This window comes from Saccharomyces mikatae (assembly GCF_947241705.1).
Source record: "Saccharomyces mikatae IFO 1815 strain IFO1815 genome assembly, chromosome: 12".
In the NCBI taxonomy this organism is placed as follows: Eukaryota; Fungi; Ascomycota; class Saccharomycetes; order Saccharomycetales; family Saccharomycetaceae; genus Saccharomyces; species Saccharomyces mikatae.
Genome location: NC_079267.1, coordinates 522,501 through 543,660, shown reverse-complemented (window position 1 = coordinate 543,660; position 21,160 = coordinate 522,501). Strand labels below are relative to the sequence as shown.

At 38.3% G+C, this 21,160-nt stretch overlaps 13 protein-coding genes across 13 annotated transcripts; 7 read left to right on the top strand and 6 right to left on the bottom strand.

Moving 5' to 3' along the window:
- Positions 1–123: 123 nt before the first annotated feature.
- SMKI12G2350 (uncharacterized protein) lies at positions 124–1,974 on the bottom strand (the record flags this gene model as incomplete). Its single annotated transcript, XM_056224281.1, has 1 exon — positions 124–1,974. One exon carries the CDS (start codon positions 1,972–1,974, stop codon positions 124–126), a length of 1,851 nt encoding a protein of 616 aa, XP_056078215.1.
- Positions 1,975–2,901: 927 nt separating this feature from the next.
- On the top strand, positions 2,902–5,217 carry RFX1 (Rfx1p; the record flags this gene model as incomplete). Its single annotated transcript, XM_056224280.1, has 1 exon — positions 2,902–5,217. One exon carries the CDS (start codon positions 2,902–2,904, stop codon positions 5,215–5,217), a length of 2,316 nt encoding a protein of 771 aa, XP_056078214.1.
- Positions 5,218–5,415: 198 nt separating this feature from the next.
- CBF5 (pseudouridine synthase CBF5) lies at positions 5,416–6,879 on the bottom strand (the record flags this gene model as incomplete). The annotated part of the gene is made up of 1 exon (XM_056224279.1): positions 5,416–6,879. The coding sequence occupies one exon, from the start codon at positions 6,877–6,879 to the stop codon at positions 5,416–5,418; it is 1,464 nt and encodes a 487-aa protein (XP_056078213.1).
- Positions 6,880–7,176: 297 nt separating this feature from the next.
- Positions 7,177–8,415, bottom strand: IDP2 (isocitrate dehydrogenase (NADP(+)) IDP2; the record flags this gene model as incomplete). Its single annotated transcript, XM_056224278.1, has 1 exon — positions 7,177–8,415. One exon carries the CDS (start codon positions 8,413–8,415, stop codon positions 7,177–7,179), a length of 1,239 nt encoding a protein of 412 aa, XP_056078212.1.
- Positions 8,416–8,754: 339 nt separating this feature from the next.
- Positions 8,755–10,581, bottom strand: TAG1 (Tag1p; the record flags this gene model as incomplete). Its single annotated transcript, XM_056224277.1, has 1 exon — positions 8,755–10,581. The coding sequence occupies one exon, from the start codon at positions 10,579–10,581 to the stop codon at positions 8,755–8,757; it is 1,827 nt and encodes a 608-aa protein (XP_056078211.1).
- Positions 10,582–10,839: 258 nt separating this feature from the next.
- Positions 10,840–11,742, top strand: DPH5 (diphthine synthase; the record flags this gene model as incomplete). Its single annotated transcript, XM_056224276.1, has 1 exon — positions 10,840–11,742. One exon carries the CDS (start codon positions 10,840–10,842, stop codon positions 11,740–11,742), a length of 903 nt encoding a protein of 300 aa, XP_056078210.1.
- A 214-nt stretch (positions 11,743–11,956) lies between these two features.
- APS1 (Aps1p) lies at positions 11,957–12,427 on the top strand (the record flags this gene model as incomplete). Its single annotated transcript, XM_056224274.1, has 1 exon — positions 11,957–12,427. One exon carries the CDS (start codon positions 11,957–11,959, stop codon positions 12,425–12,427), a length of 471 nt encoding a protein of 156 aa, XP_056078209.1.
- Positions 12,428–12,740: 313 nt separating this feature from the next.
- Positions 12,741–13,433, top strand: UPS2 (Ups2p; the record flags this gene model as incomplete). Its single annotated transcript, XM_056224273.1, has 1 exon — positions 12,741–13,433. The coding sequence occupies one exon, from the start codon at positions 12,741–12,743 to the stop codon at positions 13,431–13,433; it is 693 nt and encodes a 230-aa protein (XP_056078208.1).
- Positions 13,434–13,604: 171 nt separating this feature from the next.
- On the bottom strand, positions 13,605–14,063 carry RPS31 (ubiquitin-40S ribosomal protein eS31 RPS31 fusion protein; the record flags this gene model as incomplete). Its single annotated transcript, XM_056224272.1, has 1 exon — positions 13,605–14,063. The coding sequence occupies one exon, from the start codon at positions 14,061–14,063 to the stop codon at positions 13,605–13,607; it is 459 nt and encodes a 152-aa protein (XP_056078207.1).
- An 892-nt stretch (positions 14,064–14,955) lies between these two features.
- SEC10 (exocyst subunit SEC10) lies at positions 14,956–17,571 on the top strand (the record flags this gene model as incomplete). Its single annotated transcript, XM_056224271.1, has 1 exon — positions 14,956–17,571. The coding sequence occupies one exon, from the start codon at positions 14,956–14,958 to the stop codon at positions 17,569–17,571; it is 2,616 nt and encodes an 871-aa protein (XP_056078206.1).
- A 159-nt stretch (positions 17,572–17,730) lies between these two features.
- PUS5 (pseudouridine synthase PUS5) lies at positions 17,731–18,498 on the top strand (the record flags this gene model as incomplete). The annotated part of the gene is made up of 1 exon (XM_056224270.1): positions 17,731–18,498. The coding sequence occupies one exon, from the start codon at positions 17,731–17,733 to the stop codon at positions 18,496–18,498; it is 768 nt and encodes a 255-aa protein (XP_056078205.1).
- A 91-nt stretch (positions 18,499–18,589) lies between these two features.
- On the bottom strand, positions 18,590–19,117 carry SHH4 (the record flags this gene model as incomplete). Its single annotated transcript, XM_056224269.1, has 1 exon — positions 18,590–19,117. The coding sequence occupies one exon, from the start codon at positions 19,115–19,117 to the stop codon at positions 18,590–18,592; it is 528 nt and encodes a 175-aa protein (XP_056078204.1).
- Positions 19,118–19,739: 622 nt separating this feature from the next.
- Positions 19,740–21,128, top strand: MAS1 (mitochondrial processing peptidase; the record flags this gene model as incomplete). Its single annotated transcript, XM_056224268.1, has 1 exon — positions 19,740–21,128. One exon carries the CDS (start codon positions 19,740–19,742, stop codon positions 21,126–21,128), a length of 1,389 nt encoding a protein of 462 aa, XP_056078203.1.
- Positions 21,129–21,160: the final 32 nt, after the last annotated feature.

The following is a 21,160-nucleotide window of genomic DNA, read 5'->3' as shown; positions in this document are numbered from 1 at the left end:
CCTTTTCCTACTGAAAAACGTGACTGTGAAAACAACGGGAAGTTGGTGTGTGGGATCGAAGTTTAAGTTTATTAAAAGGGTGTATAAGTTTATAAATGTTTATAGTGATTATATAGTTCTGTCCTAACCAAACAGAGCCTTTACCAATTCCATATAAACGCCGATTTGGAAATCATCTAGTTTCAAGCGATTCAGTTCAGGTGCGACCACAATCCCAGTGTTGTCCATGGAATAGTGAGACATCATATCCTGATACATTTCCCACTCGAACTTGTTAGAGTCGTAAAATTTAGAATCGATCGCTAGATTGTTCGGTATAGCACAAAGCCAGATTCTTGTCTTGTAGAATTTAAACAGTTCTTTGATTAATTCTCTAAAATCATTACGCTCCTGGCAAATATAATAGAAAGTTAGCTTCTTTCTATCGAATTGGAACTCTGCGTTCAATATTTTAATGTTCAGCCCGCCACCCGAATTGTTGTTATTCAGCGATCTTAGTTTCAGTTGCGCAATATGAAGAGCTTTCAGCTCATCTTGGAACTTGTTGTGTAAATTCGTGGAAGATTCCCACGGGGTAGCGAATCTCAAGACCTGCTTTGATGGGATAATTAATTGCGTAAGCTCAATAATGTCATATAATTTGGGATTCAATTCACGAAGGATTGGTTTACCATTTGTCGTGTCGATCAGGGTCTTTATGAACTGGTTATTGGGGAAGTGTTGCTGACTGTTTGTGATTAATGAATCGAAATGAATTTTCTTTTTCAAAAAATTAATGAATAATGCCAGATTTATATCTACGACTGGTTCCACCACCAACACTAAATCCTTACCACGATCACCATCAATAATTACTAAATCTCCCCTTTTGAGTACAAGCGTGGCTGTTTGCGGTTTAGATAACAGTTCGAGCTTACCGTTTTTCAGTGATACTAACACTAAAGGTTTATAATGCAAATGCATTGAAGTGCTGTTGCTAGACTTGGCCGCTCCGGCCGAAGTATTGGAAGCATCGTTGGAGATAAATGCGTCTGACTGTGGGTTATAATTCAGATTACAATTCTTCAGAAAATTCAAGAACTCTATGATCCTGGAACTGGAGGCGGAGAAACCGTCACCGCGCAAAGTCTCCTTTACACTGTCAATAAACTTATAAACTTTATCACTAGCAAAATAATTGGACCCGCAATTAAGATACAAGTCATGGAGTTCCCTAGATGACGTCAAGTTCTTGCCGTCAACTACCACCAATCCTGTATCGTTCGCGGCGGCAGGTGGCGGATGCAAATTGACCACTGGCTGGGTGTTGCGTCTCGCATTGAAGGGTGACGGATACTGTTGGTGTTGAGTGTACTCGGAGGGGGCAGTGTACGGCATTTGCAATGATGAGTTGTTGTTGGTATATACAGGTTGCAAATACTGCGGCTGCTGAGTGGCTGCGTTGCCATGAATAAGCGTATCGGAGATATAGGAAGATCTTCTCCCAGGATCAAAAAAGCTCTTCTGCTGCTGCTGTGTATAGTATTTTTCAGAGCTGTTGTTTAGGGAAGAAAGAATATTGTTAGGCGAAGTGTTCATCACATTTAAGTAGTCTTGTTTGTATGTTTCCCTCTCCTGAGTCGGAACGCCGTTGACCTCAAATGAGAAAAGAGACAGATTGGGCCCCTTATTACTCGTACCCTTCGTGTTCTGTTTCCTACCGTCGTCTGCGAAGGCGCTAAATGAGGCTCTTTTAGTGTTCTCCTGCCCCAGAAGAGATTGCTTATCCTCTCTGAAGCCGATGTAGCCGTTGATAAAATCAACTCTAGAACGCGGGTGTGCAGCGGTGCTATTGTCGTTAAGGCCTGCCAACTTTCCCGGTAAGTCTGCGAGTGACTTGCCACTATTGTTCTTAAATAGCAACTTGTCATAGTAGTTCCTCAACTCCTGGTTGTCGGATATACTTGTGGTGCTATTGATTGAAGGCAGCTCCATGGTAGCGCCTTATTTCTATCTTTATTTCCTTGTCTATGTGTCTATATACTCTACTGATTTACTGTTCAATACGCTCCCTTCTCTGCCATTGTTCTTTTATTCTTTATATACTATGCCAGCGATCCCCGCGTGTCCTGCCCCTGAAACGCCGGCGCAAGACCCCCTTGGGCGTGGGGAAGGGGCCAGGGCCAACAGGCAGGCAGGCTCGAGCCTGCCCGCCTGTTGGTCTAAGTCCCTTGCTACCTGGATGATCAAGTGTGTACGCATTCCTACATAAGTGTGACTTGCCCTATATCTCTTCAGATGCTGTCCTTCGATACGCCTAACAATGCAGCCAGCGCCAGCGATGCGGGAACAATGGCGCACCAAGGTAACGTAATTTTCAACTGTACAGAAGCTCTGTTGTACACTGAGTGGCTGTTGGGCACCCAAACCAACCGGACATAGCAGTGGTCAGAGTATACTTGTGTCTTTGGCTTTATTCTTGTTACAGGACCTTCTATGTATGGAAAAAATGAAGGTGCGCTTTTCTTCTGTGGCATGGTGTGAAGATCCGATGGTAGCGCCACGTGAATCCATACGACTCCCGTTGGCAAAAGTACAGGTTGATTGCTAACGCCTGGCTACTTTCCTATGATACAAAATTTACTTTTAATAGACTAGCCTCACGTCTCTTGAGAGGTTTCTCGTGTATGTTTGCGACTTTTGCTGCTTCAACAATTGAACCTGTTTTTGGTTTCTCTTTTTGCTTTTCTCGTTTCGTGTTGTCATGGCGATTTGGGAAAAAGTTGAAAAAAAAAAATAGTATTAAGTGTAATCACCAAGGAAACGCAACAAACAAAAAACGGTCCGCAACAGAATACCTGTCAGGCGCTGCATATTCTCCCCCATTATTGTTCTGTTCAACGCTCTGTGTTTCGTTTGTCTATGTCTGATAATAATAAGATTGAACCTACTCGTCGAGGCTCGAACGATAATAGCAACGGTCCTTGCAACGGATCTTCAACAAACAGCAACCGGTATAGCTTAAGCGCTCCCAAGTACAGCAGACAACCACCTTCAGCGTCACATACGTATCTGCCTCCAATGGCAGTGAATATCCCGCCTATAGCCACCAAATCTTCGTCAATATACAGTCTTCTACATCAAAGTTCCTCTAGCTCGGAAATACCAAACCCAATATTACCGCCTCTTATTGGTGGCGGCTCCAACACTCACAATAATTCTCCCGCACCTGCACATCCCCCTTCTCAGCCCGCAGCACAACGACACTCTGCTGCGTACTCGATGTATCCATCGTCTATTAGCCTGAATAGATCGAATTCCTCCGCTTACCCACTCTCATTCAAATCAGAGGAGATTTTGAACAACAACCCTCCCACCATTGCTAAGCGAACGAATACCTTCCCGTCAATTCCAAGTAATGCTAAAAAGCAGAAAACAAATCAGGAGAAGCGCATTTCCTCCATTTCAAGGAGAAACACACAAGAAATTATAGCTAAGCAAATTGCAGAAAATAACAAATCGAAAACGATCGGAGAGTATGCACAGATCGTAAAACATGCGGAAATCAAAGTCTTGAGCATGGACTCTCAAAACACGTCAAAGGCAGCCTTGCAATTAGCGGAACAAAACAGAGAAAGAGAAAGACAAGTGTTTGCGTTACTTTGGCTGATGAAAAATTGTAAGTCACAGCATGATAGTTATGTGCCAAGAGGCAAAATATTCGCTCAATATGCTTCTTCCTGCTCTCAAAACAATCTGAAGCCCTTATCTCAAGCTTCATTGGGAAAGTTGATAAGAACAGTCTTTCCTGATTTGACGACTAGGAGACTGGGCATGAGAGGTCAATCTAAATATCACTACTGCGGGTTAAAACTAGCTGCCAATGAAAGCAGCGGGTCTGTGGTCCTTAATAACAATACTAATTCTTTGTCCTTAGTACACAACAACGACCCTATATCGCCCCTATCGTCACCATCACCATCGTCGTCTTCGCCGCAGATGCCTATAGTTTTATCACCATTCCCCCTAGAAAGAAAATCTATATCTCGAACCGCGTCACCAGTTAAGCAAATCAGTAATGACAACTCTAACGAACCCGAACCCGAATCACAACAGCATAGCGAAACAACAAATAAATCAAATTCTTTATTAGCAACGACGAATAATACAGCGGGAACACTCTCGTCAGAAGAGTTGAGTTTTGACGATGATTTAATCAGTAAAGTTTTCATTTGTAAGGATAAACTATCAGATAGCTACAATACCCAAATATCATCGAGTACAGAACATCCATTGCCGTCATTGTACAAGATAGAGTTCCCAAAGATTCCCAGAAATTTACTTCCTTCAGATACTGATTTGGATGTCATATCATCCTTAGAGTCATTATATCATATCCATTGCAATTCTATTTATGAATGTATCAAATTTTTGAAGAGTGATAAAATATCAAATGCATTGTTTTTCTCAAACTCCAATTCTATTTCACCCACAATGTTTAATCTGTTCACCTCTGAGACGTTGATTGATTGGGTTACTAGGTGCGACTTAATCACCTATACTGGGTTAATTAAATTTTTCTCTCAATTCATAGTTCATTCAAATGAAATAAGCGATTCCATAATTCAAAAACTGGAAATAATGATCAAACTTTTCCCTGAGCAAGTCAATAAGGCTGTTGTAGAATTACCTAGGCCACTAATGCAAAAAAAAATATCCATCGTTAATGGATTTACCAAATTAGTTAAAAAACTAATCAAGCTATTAAAGTTCATTTTGAACTTTCTAAAAAGTTTTCCTATTTTTAAAAATGGCATGAATAATGACTGGAAAAATATTGTAAACTTGGATGATATCTTGGACATGATGGTTAATGAGGATGATACAAATTCGGAAACAAACTCAATAATGCAACGTTTACAAGGATTTTGTCAAGTTTTCGTAACGAAATTTTTGAATTCCTCTATGAGCATCAGTAATGACCCTTCGATATCCATCGAATGCAAATCATTAAATGAAATGATCAAAGACTTTTGTTTCTTCATCTCCGATCAAAGCAAATTCTCATGCTTAAAGCTAATCGATTGTAGCACAAGATTCAGAAATGCAATAATCGGTGATATCAGTTTGAAGTCAAATGAAAATTTACTATCATGGCTTTTTCTCAATAATGTCCTGGGCCAATTACAGAACTACTGTTTTGAAGTCTTAAAATTCATCAAAGGTCTAAAAGTTTAATACGCCAAGATTTTTCAAAAGAATATATAATGTTGCATACGTAAAAAAGAATACAATGAAAGAATACTACAAATCGTTGATAAAGAAATTTTACGTTATTAATATACACACTAAAAAAAATCTAATCTAATAATAGAGAAAGTTTTTTAAAAAAAGAGAAATTTGTTTAATATATAGGATGAGATAGAATGATGCAAATCATTTCTTGGATTTTTTAGATTTCTTTTCTTCGGATTCAGCGTCCTCTGATTTTCTTTTCTTCTCCTTTTTATCTTTCTTTTCCTTCTTGTCTTTCTTTTCCTTCTTGTCTTTCTTTTCCTTCTTTTCCTTCTTATCTTTCTTTTCCTTCTTTTCCTTCTTGTCATCCTCCTTTGCTTCTTCTTTTTCGGTTTCAACTTCCTTGATCAAAGAATCAGCTTCTTCTTTAGTCTTCTTGGGTTCTTCTTCAGTTTTCTTCGTTTCATGAGTACCAGATGTTGATTGCTCAGCATTGTCTAATGGAACGTACTCTTTCTTCCATTGTTCTGGTGTGTTTTCGTTAACACGGCCATATTTATCTAATTTACCATCTGCCTTCATTTGTTTCTTCTTTTGTGCAACTGGACCCAAACCCCATCTTCTTGGGTATAAGTCTCTTTCCATGATACATCTTTTTACGCTAGCAACGACACCGTGGTCACAGGAAGCTAAGTCAACAGTTGACATTTGAGCAATGGCAACAGCAATGGCTTCACCCTTAGTGGTTATCAAGACAATTTCATCATACAACTCAATACCTTCTTCATAACGCAATAAACCAGGAATCATCAATTTTGCACCATAACATACCGCATTGACAGCAGAGTCTTTCACTACAATTCTCTTATAACCGACCAATAGAGTTTCTAAAGGTTGAACAATGGATCTCAAGTAAGATTCATCTCTTGTATTATCGTAAACCCATTGGGCATCCATAACATCGTGTAAAGTAACCATGTTGTCGTTTTCAGACAAAGCACCTGATCTGACACGACGTAATTCCTGCATGTGGCCACCGACACCCAACAGCATACCTAAATGAACACATAAGGTACGCATATAAGTACCAGCTTCACAAGATGCCCAAAAGACACCAAGGTTTCTCTTATTATCGAACTCAATCAGGTTTGACTCATAAATAGTACGAACACGTAACTGTCTCTTAACGGCTGAGATTAAAGGAGGTCTTTGAAAAAGTGCACCAGTTAAATTCTCTAATGAACGTCCCAAGTCCTTTTCATCCTTCAAGGCATCATGTAATCTAACAATGCACACATACTCCTTACCGGCACCTTGTTGAGACTTAACCAATCTCGTAGCTCTATCAACACAAACGATCAAACAACCTGTAACCTTTGGGTCAAGAGTACCAGAGTGACCGGTCTTTTCACAACGTAAGATTCTTTTGATCCAAGCTACCACTTCATGTGATGATGGGTTAGAAGGTTTGTCTAAGTTAATGACACCAGAACTAATATAAGATTTCAAGTCTCTCTTTAATGGGGAACTACCAGCTGGAATAGGGGTATAGTGACCACTTCTGACCAGTAACTTGTCAAAATTCTTCAAAAGTAATGGCCATTCACTAGTGTCAGTAGAAGCACCTGCAGCTTCAGGCTTAATAACGAAATCCTCCTTTGACATTGTTTATATTGCTCCTCTGTATAGATAGTAATGATCTCCGGATGCTAATGGCTCTTAAATTAAAAGAAAATGATAAAAATGTTCAAAAACTATATCTACATTATCTTCTTCTGCTAAACATCTCATCATTTGAAAATTTTTCAGTCTCTGGTTCTTGCGAAGAGGGAAAAGAAAAAAAAGAAAAATTTTCAGTAAGGGCAGAAGATCATACTTTACGAGGGCCTAATACTAAAAGTTTTTGCTCCAAGAGAGAAGAATATATAAAATAAATAGATTGAACAGTCGCATTAGGTTAGTCTACATAGCAGCTGCCTCAAATTCATTCTTCAACCTGGATTCCACAGCGTCAATGAATTCCTCGGTAGTAACATAAGCGGACCTTTCAGTCTTACCCAAAATTAGAGCCAAATCTTTAGTCATGATTCCATCTTCTTGTACTGTATTCACAGTAGCGCTTTCCAAGATTTGGCCGAACTTGACCACATCAGGAGTATTATCAAGCTTACCTCTTTGGATGATACCTCTTGTCCACGCGAAAATAGATGCAATGGAGTTTGTCGAAGTCTCCTTTCCTTGTTGATGCTGTCTAAAATGCCTTGTTACAGTGCCGTGAGCAGCTTCGCTTTCAAAAGTTTTGCCATCTGGAGTAATCAGCACAGATGTCATTAATCCCAAAGAGCCGAACCCCTGTGCAACAATATCTGATTCTACGTCACCATCATAATTCTTCATGGCGATTATATAACCACCTTTTGATTTCAACATCTGGGCAACCATATCGTCAATTAAACGGTGTTCATACCAAATACCGAGAGATTCAAACTTTTCTTTATAACTTTCAGCGTACATGCCTTCAAAAACGTCTTTAAATTTTCCATCGTACTTCTTTAAAATAGTGTTTTTAGTAGTAGAGTATAGTGGTAACTTTCTTTCAATGGCCAATTCAAAGGAGGCCTTGGCGAACCCTTCGATGGAATCCGTGGTATTGTACATCATCATCGCAACCCCACCATGTTCTGGGTAGTCAAAGACTTTCAAGTCTACATCATGATCACCGCTCTTGGACTTGTAAACTAGTCTCAATTCACCTTCTTCAGGGACTACCACATCCGTAGCTTTGTATTGATCGCCGAAAGCATGTCTCCCGATAATAATGGGCTTCTCCCATTGAGGCACAAGCCTCGGGATCCTAGGGATAATGATAGGTTCCCTGAACACTGTGCCACCCAGAATGTTCCTGATAGTACCATTGGGAGATTTCCACATCTTTTTCAAATGAAATTCCTCGACCCTTGCCTCATCGGGCGTGATAGTAGCGCATTTTACAGCTACCCCATATTTTAAAGTAGCAGTAGCGGAATCCACAGTTACTTGATCAGCAGTCTGGTCACGATACTCTACCGAAAGGTCATAGTATTTCAAATCCACCTCCAGATAGGGCAAGACCAACTTGTCCCTGATCAAATGCCAGATTATTCTCGTTTGTTCGTCACCGTCCATTTCTACAATGGGGTTTGCTACCTTGATTTTAGTCATTGCAATTATAAATATACGTATATTTTGTTCTAGCCTCGTGCCTGAACAACGATTCTGGTAAGCATCTCAAGAGTGCAGTAAACATATATATTTGCTGAGTGGCATTTATATAGAATGCCGGAGGCTAGTTTGCTTATAACCAATTCCGATCGAGCCAATAATGTCAAGTCCGGTTTCTGATTATACTCCTTCACCCCCACTACCCATAGCTCTCTAAGGTACTAAAGAAAAACACTGTTGATTTGACTACTGCTTACTTTTTCCCTTATTTCCTTATTCGCCAAATCTCGGACAACCGGATATGGCGTCCCGGAGTTATAAGAATAAACAAAACTAGGCTCACGTGACCAGAGTGTCACCCTCTCCGGTTAACCCGGTAAGAACCCAGGGGCCCAACGCCGTCGTGAGTGACGCATCAATTGTCGCGTTAAAGTGGATAGCCGTGAAACCCTGGAATAATATTTCATTCAGAGTACGTGTTAGTTCCATGCTGTCGACAACTTCCATATCTTCATTCTCTAGATCGAACTGTAGTTTCATCTGGGTGTCCCCCGTATCCTGATCATGCAGAATGTGTGATGTAGAGTTGACCCATTGCTTCATGGGTAGATTTAGGAAATTGATGTCGTTATGGTACAGATCAATTTGTCCCCGAATGGTATCAATGCGAACTCGGTCACGCTGGTGTGTCTCATAGAAGGATAAGTCAAAAAACCCCAAGAATGTTCCTACAAGACTGAGTTTTTTGCGCCTCCCCCATCGTAATTGAAGGTCGTTAATCTGAAATTCTTGAATCAGTTCACTGGAATTGAATGTAGCGTTGGTAGTCATAGGAATATATGATATTTCCTGGAAAATGTCCTCGAGAATGTCGACAGGAATCAATGAATCATTGTCTATGCCATCTTCGATGACATGACCTCTTGCTGCAAATGTAACGGTCTCGTTCTGATTTAGGACGGCGTTGACGATTTGGCTCATTGGTGTAAGACTGTTGTGAGGACATTCTTCGTATAATAGTTCATTGGGCAGAGGACCTTCGATTTCATTCTGGAAACAGACCACGATATTATCCTTGTTATGGTACAAACCGATCGGTTCATTAAAGCAAGACAACGATGGAATCGCGATAGCAGGCTCCCCGTCACAACCCGGTAGTTTGACTTCCCAATTGATGAAAGGGATTGACGCGCCTGGCGGAAGGTGAAGCCAATCTAGCCCTTTAAGAATCGTGATTGGATTCAGTTTCATATTAGCATGAAATCCATCAGAGTCCGAATCTCTTAATGTAAAACCTTGAAGAGAAATCGCATCGATCATATTTTGAACCATTTGAAGCGGAGTTGCTGCTATTTTTTCCCAGTCAACGATATCTTTCCAATTCAAGATTTCACCATCAAGTTTTAGTAAATTAAGCCGCAAGCCAAATTTTTTCTTGAAGATAATCATGTCTAAATTTGATTTTAAATTCAACGAATCAAAATCGCCATTCCAGAATTTTTTCAACACTTTCACGATCTTCCAAATAGACGGTTTGATAAGAACTTTGAATTGCAAATCGTTAATTTTCTGGTGGGCTAGGTCAAGACAGATGGGGTCCATACCAACAACATCTCCCAGTTTATCCTTGAATATTACATCTCCGTCGAACGTGGTCACATTTTTCAAATCTATGCAAATGGTTTTAAGAACCTTCTCATTAATATATTGTATCCAGTCACGTTGGCTACTGATGGCCGAATCGTTTGCTGCTCCGGGCCATTGATTATAATCAAACCAAATTTGGGAGTGTATACTCACTTGTAGATACTTCCCCGTATCATTATTTAGATTAGATTGCATATTATCTTTCCAACCGTCAAGCCGAAACTCCACTAGTTTAAATTTTGTCACCTGAGCTAAACTTTTCTCTATCTCTTCTGTGGGCGGCACCTGTCCCCTAATATATTGAACTATCCTTACACCAAACAAACTTAGAAATGTAATACCTAGTAGGTAAATAATCAAACGCTTGATGCTCCTCCTACGATACCCAATAATCGTCTCATTTACTACATTGATTCTCACTTCATCGTTGAGAAGTTGGCTTTCTTGGGTGTTTGATCTTAACAGTGGTTGAGTTTCCAGATCGTGATTATCCACACGTGAGGGAGAGTTATTGTGCATCTGGAAATATCCGAATTAGAAACGCTTGACACGTACACAATGAAAGTCACATAAAAAGAAGACTCCTATGTCTTCCCTTGTATATTTTACTCTCTTGATCCTGAATTCCGCATTTATCTCTAAAAGAAAATTAGACTACTCCATGCCATGCGCTCTAAAAAAAGTGAAGTAAGCGATGGGGTGAAATTTTTTTCAATGCTTGCCAGTCAAATAGTAAAGGAAACAGAGGATAACCTAAAATATATACAACTGACAAGAATGCTTTATTTGATTGGGCTTGGTCTATCGTACCAATCTGATATTACAGTTCGTGGTTTGGAAGCTATCAAGAAATGTTCTAGAGTTTATTTAGAACACTACACCAGCATCTTAATGGCTGCCAGCCAAGAAGAGTTAGAAGATTATTATGGCAAGGAAATCATTTTGGCTGATAGAGAATTAGTCGAAACTGGTTCCAAGCAGATTTTGAACAACGCTGATAAGGAAGATGTCGCATTTTTGGTTGTGGGTGACCCATTTGGTGCTACCACACACACGGATTTGGTTCTTAGAGCCAAACGTGAGAAAATTCCTGTTGAAATCATCCATAATGCCTCCGTCATGAATGCTGTAGGTGCATGTGGACTGCAACTATACAATTTCGGCCAAACAGTTTCCATGGTTTTCTTCACTGATAATTGGAGACCTGACTCATGGTATGACAAAATCTGGGAAAACAGAAAAATTGGTCTTCACACTTTAGTCCTTCTGGACATTAAGGTGAAGGAACAGAGCATTGAAAATATGGCCCGTGGCAGACTAATCTACGAACCACCAAGGTACATGTCCATTTCCCAGTGTTGCGAACAGTTATTGGAAATTGAAGAAAAAAGAGGTACGAAGGCATACACTCCAGATACTCCTGCCGTTGCAATCAGCAGATTGGGTTCAAGCACCCAAAGCTTCAAGTCTGGCACTATAAGCGAGTTAGCAAATTACGACTCGGGCGAACCGTTACACTCATTGGTCATCCTCGGCAGACAATGTCATGAATTGGAGCTGGAATACTTGTTGGAGTTTACTGACAATAGAGAAAAGTTCGGGAAGGATGTGGCAAATGACCAAGAATATTTCAAGCCTGCAGCATGGGTTCCGCCACCAGAAGACAATGATGATGAGTAAAAAGCCTTCTAAAACACAGTTCACATAGCAATGAGTGATTTCTCTTTATAACGTATATTGATTGAACAAATATATTTAGTCGGGTAATATATAGAGCGAAAAGGTCGTGCGCAGAAATTAGCGATGAACGAGCAAAAGATTACGATAAAGAACTAGTCAGGAGGCCAATCGTGATATAGAAATATTAGAAGCAGATACGTACACACATACAGGAATGACACAATTAAAGTATTTGATATTAGTTTCTAGACAAGGAAAAATTAGATTAAAGAAGTGGTACACGGCGATGTCCGCTAGTGAGAAGGCGAAGATAGTGAAAGATTTGACACCTACGATTTTGGCAAGGAAGCCCAAGATGTGTAACATAATCGAGTACAGTGACCACAAAGTGGTATACAAGCGATATGCCAGTTTATTTTTCATTGTTGGAGTAACTTCTGATGTTGACAATGAACTGCTAACACTGGAAGTCATCCATCGGTTTGTCGAAACAATGGACACGTATTTCGGCAATGTCTGCGAGTTGGATATCATATTCAACTTCAATAAGGTTTACGATATCTTAAATGAGATGATTATGTGCGATGGGTCCATCGCAGAAAGCAGCAGGAAGGAAGTACTGCATCATGTCACCGTGATGGATACCATGGAGAGCAACGATAACTTAGAAAGGGTACTGAGTTAGATTGATTAGAAACAATGGAATAGGAAAGAAAAGAAAAGAAAAGAAAGGAGGGGAAAAAGCCCCCGCCATTATTACCGTATATCGCAAATGTTGTTGCCCGGACCAGGGTGCCTTTTGCGAGCATCGGCACAACGTTGATTGGTCGGGTCGGTAAAAAAGCAATGAATGTGAAAAATATAAAGATTATATAGGCGATAAAATTATCATAAAAAGCGATGTACATATTTTCGAGTTCGAGCATTAATAGACATAAGAATAGTTGATTTAATCAAAAGCTGGAAACAAAAAAGATAATAATAATTAAACGTAGACAATGAAGTTGTTCCAGAATAGTTACGATTTCAATTATCCATGGGACCAGGTAACCGCCGCTAATTGGAAAAAATACCCAAATGAAATATCTACACACGTCATCGCAGTGGATGTTTTGAGAAGAGAACTGAAAGACCAGGGTAAAGTCTTGGTTACAGAACGGTTGATCACTGTAAAACAAGGTGTTCCCAAATGGATTATGATGATGCTGGGAGGAACCAATATGAGTCATGTTAGAGAAGTTTCAGTGGTGGACTTGAATAATCAGAGCCTAACTATGAGAAGTTGTAATTTAACGATGTGTAATTTACTAAGGGTCTATGAAACTGTGACGTATAGCCCGCACCCAGACGATTATGTCAATAAGACACTTTTCCAACAGGAAGCCCAAATTACAGCATACGGATCAATCAGGAAACTATGTAATAAGATGGAAGATTGGTCTGTGCAAAGATTCTGCGAAAACGCTAAGAAAGGAAAAATGGGATTCGATGCCGTTTTACAAGTATTTAGTGAAAACTTGGAAAAACATGTTGACGACTTGAGTAATCAATTTGTTAGTAAAGTCAATGAAACTGTAGAGGACGTTAAAATATCGGCCGGGACGCTTCTTAAAGGAACCGAAAGAAGCGGCAGAACCATTCTACAGCAAAATATTGACTTATTTAGAGAAGCATACAACCACGAAAATTAGAGATACGATACAGCCTACTTAATCCCAAATGGCACCGCATATTATATATTATATTCATTCACTCACTTTGTTTTTTTGTAAATACAAAAAGTAAATAATGACAATAAAAGCCCTCTTCACAAAAGTTACTGTTCACTTAAAGTACATAAGATATTTTTAAATACATTCTACTTAAGCGTTAACCTTGTAAACGGAGTGACACTTACCACAGTACAATCTGTCCTTGTGGTTAGCCAAGAAGACACCAGCACCACAGGTTGGGTTACTACATTCTCTTCTCAACTTGGTGACCTTACCTTCAGCATCAACCTTATAGTAGGACAAGACAGCCAACTTGACCTTCTTGTGCTTGTGTCTGATCTTCTTTGGGGTAGTGTAGACCTTCTTCTTTCTCTTCTTACCACCACCTCTCAATCTCAAGACCAAGTGTAAAGTGGATTCCTTTTGGATGTTGTAGTCAGAAAGAGTTCTGCCATCTTCCAATTGCTTACCAGCAAAGATCAATCTTTGTTGGTCAGGTGGAATACCTTCTTTGTCTTGGATCTTGGACTTGACATTGTCAATAGTGTCAGAAGATTCAACTTCTAAGGTAATAGTCTTACCGGTTAAAGTCTTGACGAAAATTTGCATCTTGGCTTGTCGGCAAAATTAAAATTAACTGCTTCTTTCTTACCAAGTAATCTTGTGTTTTTTTCTGGCTAAAGAAACTATTGAGATTGAAAACATCTCGATAGGTAAACAATTCAAAATATATCATCCATCCTATAAGTTTAAATAAATGTATCAAATTTTACTCCTTTCCATTTTTCGCTTTGCCAAAGTATGCGCTATGGAAAAAAAAATGTAAGAAAAAAGTTGAAAAGGATAAAACCCAGCTCTTCCTGGATGTGTGGATGTTAAATTGCTAAAGCAGTCTCTCATTTGCTTCTTGTTTATTCAAGTCAGATATCGTATTAGATGTACTACTGGATCAAACATGTGAAGTATATTACATATGCATTAAAGCTGCGGACTGGTCTGTTCTTAAATAATTTAATCATGTACCAAATTTAACCCTTCTTATATCAAAGGTTTTGAAAGCTTATTACGTTATACTTCCGTGGAATACTATTTAAAATGTTACATATAATCAAATGACGATACACAGAACTTAAAAGTCTATTTGAAAGCATGCTAATTGTCTCACCTACGTGGAAGGGAAAGTGCTTCACTCAGCTTAGTAAGGAAAGATAATGATTACTTAGTCGAGATCATAAAGCACCCTATAAAATGCCAAGGCACTAATATACATATAAGTCAGAACGATTCCTGTAGAACATCGAACAGCACATAAGTTGGGAGGGACCCTTTTTTTTGAATTATAACATTTATTTGTCTGTGCCACCATATATGTAGGATAAAATATTCTGATATTCCGAAAAACTGGAATGTCGACAAAAAAAACAAAAAAGGGTTGGTACTAGAATAGAAGGATATAAAAGGTTGAACAAACAGGCTTTGTTGGGTCTGCTGGTGTTGCAATATGAACTCTTTATATGAGCTCGATCCAAAATGGAAGAAACTATTGAAGACAGATAATTTTCTCGGCGGGTTAACGGTAAATGAATTCGTACAAGAATTGAGTAAAGACCATCGTAATGATGTGTTAATTGACACTAACACGAAAAATCTCACCACTAACGAAAAGGATCAAGATACAATCCGAGAGGCTATTTGGAAGCAACTAGATCCAAAACCCTACATTAGAACTTTTGAATCCACCTTGAAGGAACTTAAAAACTTGAATGAAGAAACCTTAAATAAAAGACAGTACTATTGCGAACAAGTGGCTACTCAAGAGGTAATACATTCAGAGAATGTAATAAAATTATCGAAGGATTTACACACTACTTTACTCACTTTTGACAAACTAGATGATCGCTTAACGAGCGTTACTCAAGTTGTTTCGCCATTGGGTGATAAATTAGAAACAGCGATTAAGAAAAAGCAAAACTACATTCAAAGTGTAGAGCTGATTCGTAGGTATAATGACTTCTATTCTATGGGTAAATCAGAAATTGTTGAACAATTAAGGCGCTCAAAAAATTGGAAATTGAATTTAAAGTCTGTAAAATTAATGAAGCATCTACTAATATTATCATCTAAGCTGGAGACAAATTCAATACCAAAAACAATCAACACAAAGCTGGTTATTGAAAAGTACTCTGAAATGATGGAAAATGAACTGCTTGAGAATTTCAATTCGGCCTATAGAGAGAACAATTTTACTAAATTAAACGAAATCGCCATCATTCTCAACAATTTTAATGGTGGTGTTAATGTCATTCAAAGCTTTATCAACCAGCATGATTATTTCATTGATACCAAGCAGATAGATTTAGAGAATGAATTTGAAAATGTTTTCATAAAGAATGTGAAGTTTAAAGAAAGGCTCGTCGATTTTGAAAACCACGGTGTTATTGTTGAAACATCCATGCAAAATCTGATTAATGGTGTTGAAACTGTGATAAAAAATGAATCTAAAGTTGTAAAAAGAGTATTTGAAGAAAAGGCCACTCACGTGATACAGCTGTTTATTCAGAGAGTTTTTGCTCAAAAAATTGAACCCAGATTTGAAGTTTTATTGAGAAACTCTCTTTCTATTTCAAATCTGGCATATGTGAGAATATTACATGGACTTTTCACATTATTCAGTAAATTTACTAAAAGTTTAATTGATTACTTTCAGCTACTAGAAATTGACGACAGTAATCAAATTTTATCCACAACCTTAGAGCAATGCTTTGCTGATTTGTTTTCTCATTATTTATACGATAGGTCTAAATATTTTGGAATTGAAAAAAGATCTTTGGAGGCAATCTTGGTGGAAATGACATCTAAGTTCACAGTAAACTATGATAAAGAAATTAATAAAAGGATTCTATTAGAAAAGTATAAGGAGAAACTATCTACCAACGTAGATGCATTCATGCATTCCCCCAGGAGGAACACACACTCTCGCCAAGATTCAACATCAAGAAGCAAATTGTCACAGTTTAACTCCTTTTTGAAAACTCATTTAGATAAGGATCATTTAAGTCTAAACCGTACAAATACTTTAAGCGAATCCCTTACCAACAGCTCTTCCTCTACACAATATGATGTAGCACACAGCTCTACAAATTTGATGAATACAAATGGTGTGATAAACGATATTGATACTAGTACAAAGAGCCCTATGAATTATTCATTGAATGATGTTGACTCCATGCTAAAGTGTGTAGTGGAATCTACTGCAAGAGTAATGGAACTAATCCCAAACAAGGCCAATCTATACATTTTAGAAATACTGAAAATAATGTTTTTAGGGATTATTGATTCCTACATGGAAATCGCATTAGAAGTTGCTTATTGGAAAGTTTGTAAAGTTGACATTAATAAAACGGCGGGTGTGGTAAACTTGAATTTTTTGAAATTGATCTCAATGAGCACAGAGATATTAGATTTGTTATCAATATCTATCAAATCAATTTTCTTACCGCTATTGAATAATTCACCTGAAATCAAAGCTGAAATTATTGAGATGACCAATTCTCAAATTCAAAAGATGGAAATACTGATCAATATTATTCTACAAGAAACCATTACAGTAATTTCAACAAAATTTTCCACAATCTTATGTAAGCAAAAAAAGAAGGATTTTGTACCAAAATCTCAAGAGCTATTAGATCAAGACACCTTACCAGCTATTGAAATAGTTGATATTTTAAACTTAATTTTTGAACAATCTTCCAAGTTTCTTAAGGGAAAAAACTTACAAACATTCTTGACTTTGATTGGGGAAGAGTTGTATAATTTATTATTGTCACATTATTCACATTTCCAAGTTAATTCCGTTGGGGGCGTTGTAGTTACAAAGGATATCATAGGTTATCAAACAGCAATAGAAGAATGGGGAGTGGCGGCTTTGATCGAAAAATTTGTTACTCTGAGAGAACTCGCAAATTTGTACACTGTTCAACCTGAATTATTAGAATCATTGACTAAAGAGGGGCATTTAGCAGATATTGGAAGGGACATCATTCAGAGCTACATTTCCAATAGAGAGGACTTCAACCATGACAGTTTCATTAATGGAGTCAAGTTAAATTTTAGATAAACGTACATAAATATTTACTTTTTTGGCAGAATTCCAACTCCAGGCGTTGTCGCATTTCCACTCATTTGCATTATTAACTTTTTCTGAGATCAATAAACAACTCAAAAGAGAAAAAGATGGAGGTGAAGGCACAATTAGAAGATTTAGATTAAATAGGATATGTCAATGTGTATAAAAAGGCAGATACCAATAATCTTTGAAAATGCACACTACTTAATTGTCAATAAACCGCCTGGCATACCTTCTCAACCGCCAGACACAAGAACGTGGGGGAGAACACATCCTGGCCTTGATCCGACCCCTCTATTAGATAGATTCAAAACCATCTATTGCTCATATAAACAGGTGGAATTATATCGGACCGTACATAGGTTAGACCACTGTGTAACTGGGGGGATGCTGATTGCAAAGACTAAGGACGCTAGTATAAAGTTCTCTAGATTTTTACAAAAAGGCGGTAATAAGGGTTATAAGTTGCTAAGAAAGTACGTTGCCATTGTCGAACGACCCAGTTGTCTTGATAAAAGATTTAATGATCAAGTTAATAATGGCTCACATTATAACTCGTTGGTTTCCCATGATGGTAGACAGATTACTAAGTTCAAGTTGATAGACGAACAATGTATTGTTTTACAATTGGTAACAGGAAAAAAGCACCAGATTCGGCAGCATCTCTCTCAAATTTTGAATCAACCAATATTGAATGACCAGAAATATGGTAGCACGAGTAAATTAACAACACCTTTTAAGGATCAAATAGCATTGCATTCTGCATGCATCATCACAAAAATTGGCCTGCAAACCCAGACTCATTTAATACCCATGAAATTCAATAATACTGGCAAACTTTGGTCAAGGAGATACGTCAATGAAGAAGGTGAATTCATTTCCCAAATAAAAGACGTCCTTATAGAGAACTGGGATTGAATAGATAAAACGAAAAATGATCAATCATTGAACTATTTTTAATACACATTTATAGAATGCGAATAATAAGAAGTAACACTTCCTTAGCATATTATGGCGATGAACCAATAACTTCCATTTTCCTCTTCGTAACAGGTTTATTATCCCATAGTGATTTCAAAGAGCCAATAAGACCCGCTTCTTGGCTCTCTAGTTTATATATACCAATCAATGATAGGAACGAGCCCAAGCTCAATAAATACATTGCATAATAGTGCACTTTGCCATAGACTCTTTCTGAAATATAGTCTATTATACAAGACTGAAATCCGATGTGACAATGACCTAACAGAACCAAGGAGAGAAACGTATCAATAAAAGTGGAAACGGGGCCCACAGTGACCAAGGGAACCGCAGTCAATGGAAGAACTGCAAAAGAGAGGCCGCGCTCTACAATCCAGTGGTATGAACCCTGAGTTTTATTTTCAGGTGGCATATAAGATGAATCATTCGCGGTTCCACTGACACCTCCTGGTTTCTGAGGAATTTTTGGCAAAAAAGGGATGGTAAATGGTCTAACAATTGAAAAATGAAAGCTTCTTATTCTAAATGCAGGTTTATACAATTTAGTCATCAACATCTCTGACTTCTTTAGTATTTTGCAACGCTGTGGATTCTACTAAAATACATAAATGATTTGTCCTGTTAGCCATAGAGAATATATAGGGTTTCTTCTATTCAATCGACACTAAAAATAAGGGGTACTTTTGCGTAGTGCCCTTCAAGAAACGGCTCTCAATGATAGAGCGTGTCCCTTATTATTGAAAACAGTGTTGTATTCCTTGTTTGTCAAGAGTGATCCAGATATTATGTGGTGGCTTTGATGGATTGATGATAAAGTTGCATTTGAGATAAGATCCGCTTTTGTTTTTCTTTACACATGATTTGTTCGAAAGAGAAAGCCAGAAGAGGGAAGAGAGAGCCCGCTTACTATACAATGCCCCTGTATCGATATCAGTTTACTCAACCAACCTGAGGCAAAACGAACTACTGTATTAGTTTACGTAACCGAAACGTAGCAGTCTCAATCTTCAATGTGTTGTGATCGTTAAAATATCAATTACGTATATAATGACATTTTTATCATGGCTAGACTCATCTCCTTAGTAACAAGAAATAAGCTTGTATAAGTTATAAGCAAAAGTGATACTTTGCCTCTCTATTATATTTACACCAGGGAGAAAGCAATAAGTGAGCGCAATATGTTTTCCAGAACATTATCCAAATTCCGCAATACAAGGAGGCTTTTAAGTACGGCTTCGTCGCAAATTCCAGGCACCAGAACCTCGAAATTGCCCAATGGTTTGACAATTGCCACAGAGTATATTCCCAATACATCCTCAGCTACTGTTGGAATATTTGTCGATGCTGGTTCTAGGGCAGAAAATTTAAAAAACAATGGTACAGCACATTTTCTAGAACATCTGGCCTTCAAGGGTACTCAAAATAGGTCTCAACAGGGAATTGAACTAGAAATTGAAAACATCGGATCTCATTTGAATGCTTATACGTCAAGAGAAAACACGGTCTATTATGCTAAGTCTCTAGAAGAAGATATTCCCAAAGCGGTCGACATCTTAAGTGATATCTTGACCAAATCTGTTTTGGATAGTAACGCTATTGAAAGAGAAAGAGACGTAATCATCAGGGAAAGTGAAGAAGTGGACAAGATGTATGATGAAGTTGTCTTCGATCACCTTCATGAAATTACGTACAAGGACCAGCCTTTAGGAAGGACCATTCTAGGACCTATAAAGAATATCAAATCTATAACAAGATCCGATTTGAAAGATTACATAACCAAAAACTACAAAGGTGACAGAATGGTGTTGGCCGGCGCAGGCGCTGTCGATCATGAGAGATTGGTACAATATGCTCAAAAATACTTCGGTCATGTTCCCAGATCTGATTCACCTGTACCATTGGGCTCACCAAGAGGGCCATTACCAGTGTTTTATCGAGGTGAGAAGTTCATTGAAGAGAAGACGTTACCCACTACTCATATCGCTATTGCACTGGAAGGTGTTTCATGGTCTGCCCCTGATTATTTTGTGGCTCTAGCAACACAGGCAATTGTCGGTAATTGGGATAGAGCCATTGGTACAGGCACAAACTCTCCCTCTCCATTAGCTGTAGCAGCCAGTCAAAGTGGTCCTTTAGCTAATTCATATATGTCGTTCTCCACATCATATGCTGATTCAGGTTTATGGGGAATGTACATAGTAACAGATTCTAATGAACATGACGTAAAGCTGATTGTTGATGAAATTTTGAAGGAATGGAAGAGGATAAAATCTGGTAAAATTACAGATACAGAGGTAAATAGGGCAAAAGCCCAGTTAAAGGCTGCATTGCTGCTATCATTGGATGGTTCGACAGCTATTGTGGAAGACATCGGCAGACAAGTAGTGACAACAGGTAAAAGATTATCACCAGAAGAAGTTTTTGAGCAAGTTGATAGAATAACTAAAGACGACATTGTTATGTGGGCAAATTACAGATTACAAAACAAACCAGTTTCAATGGTTGCTCTAGGAAACACATCTACAGTTCCTAAAATTTCCTATATCGAAGAAAAACTAAACGAATAAACAACCCCATCTGATTTTTCGTTCATCTTCCC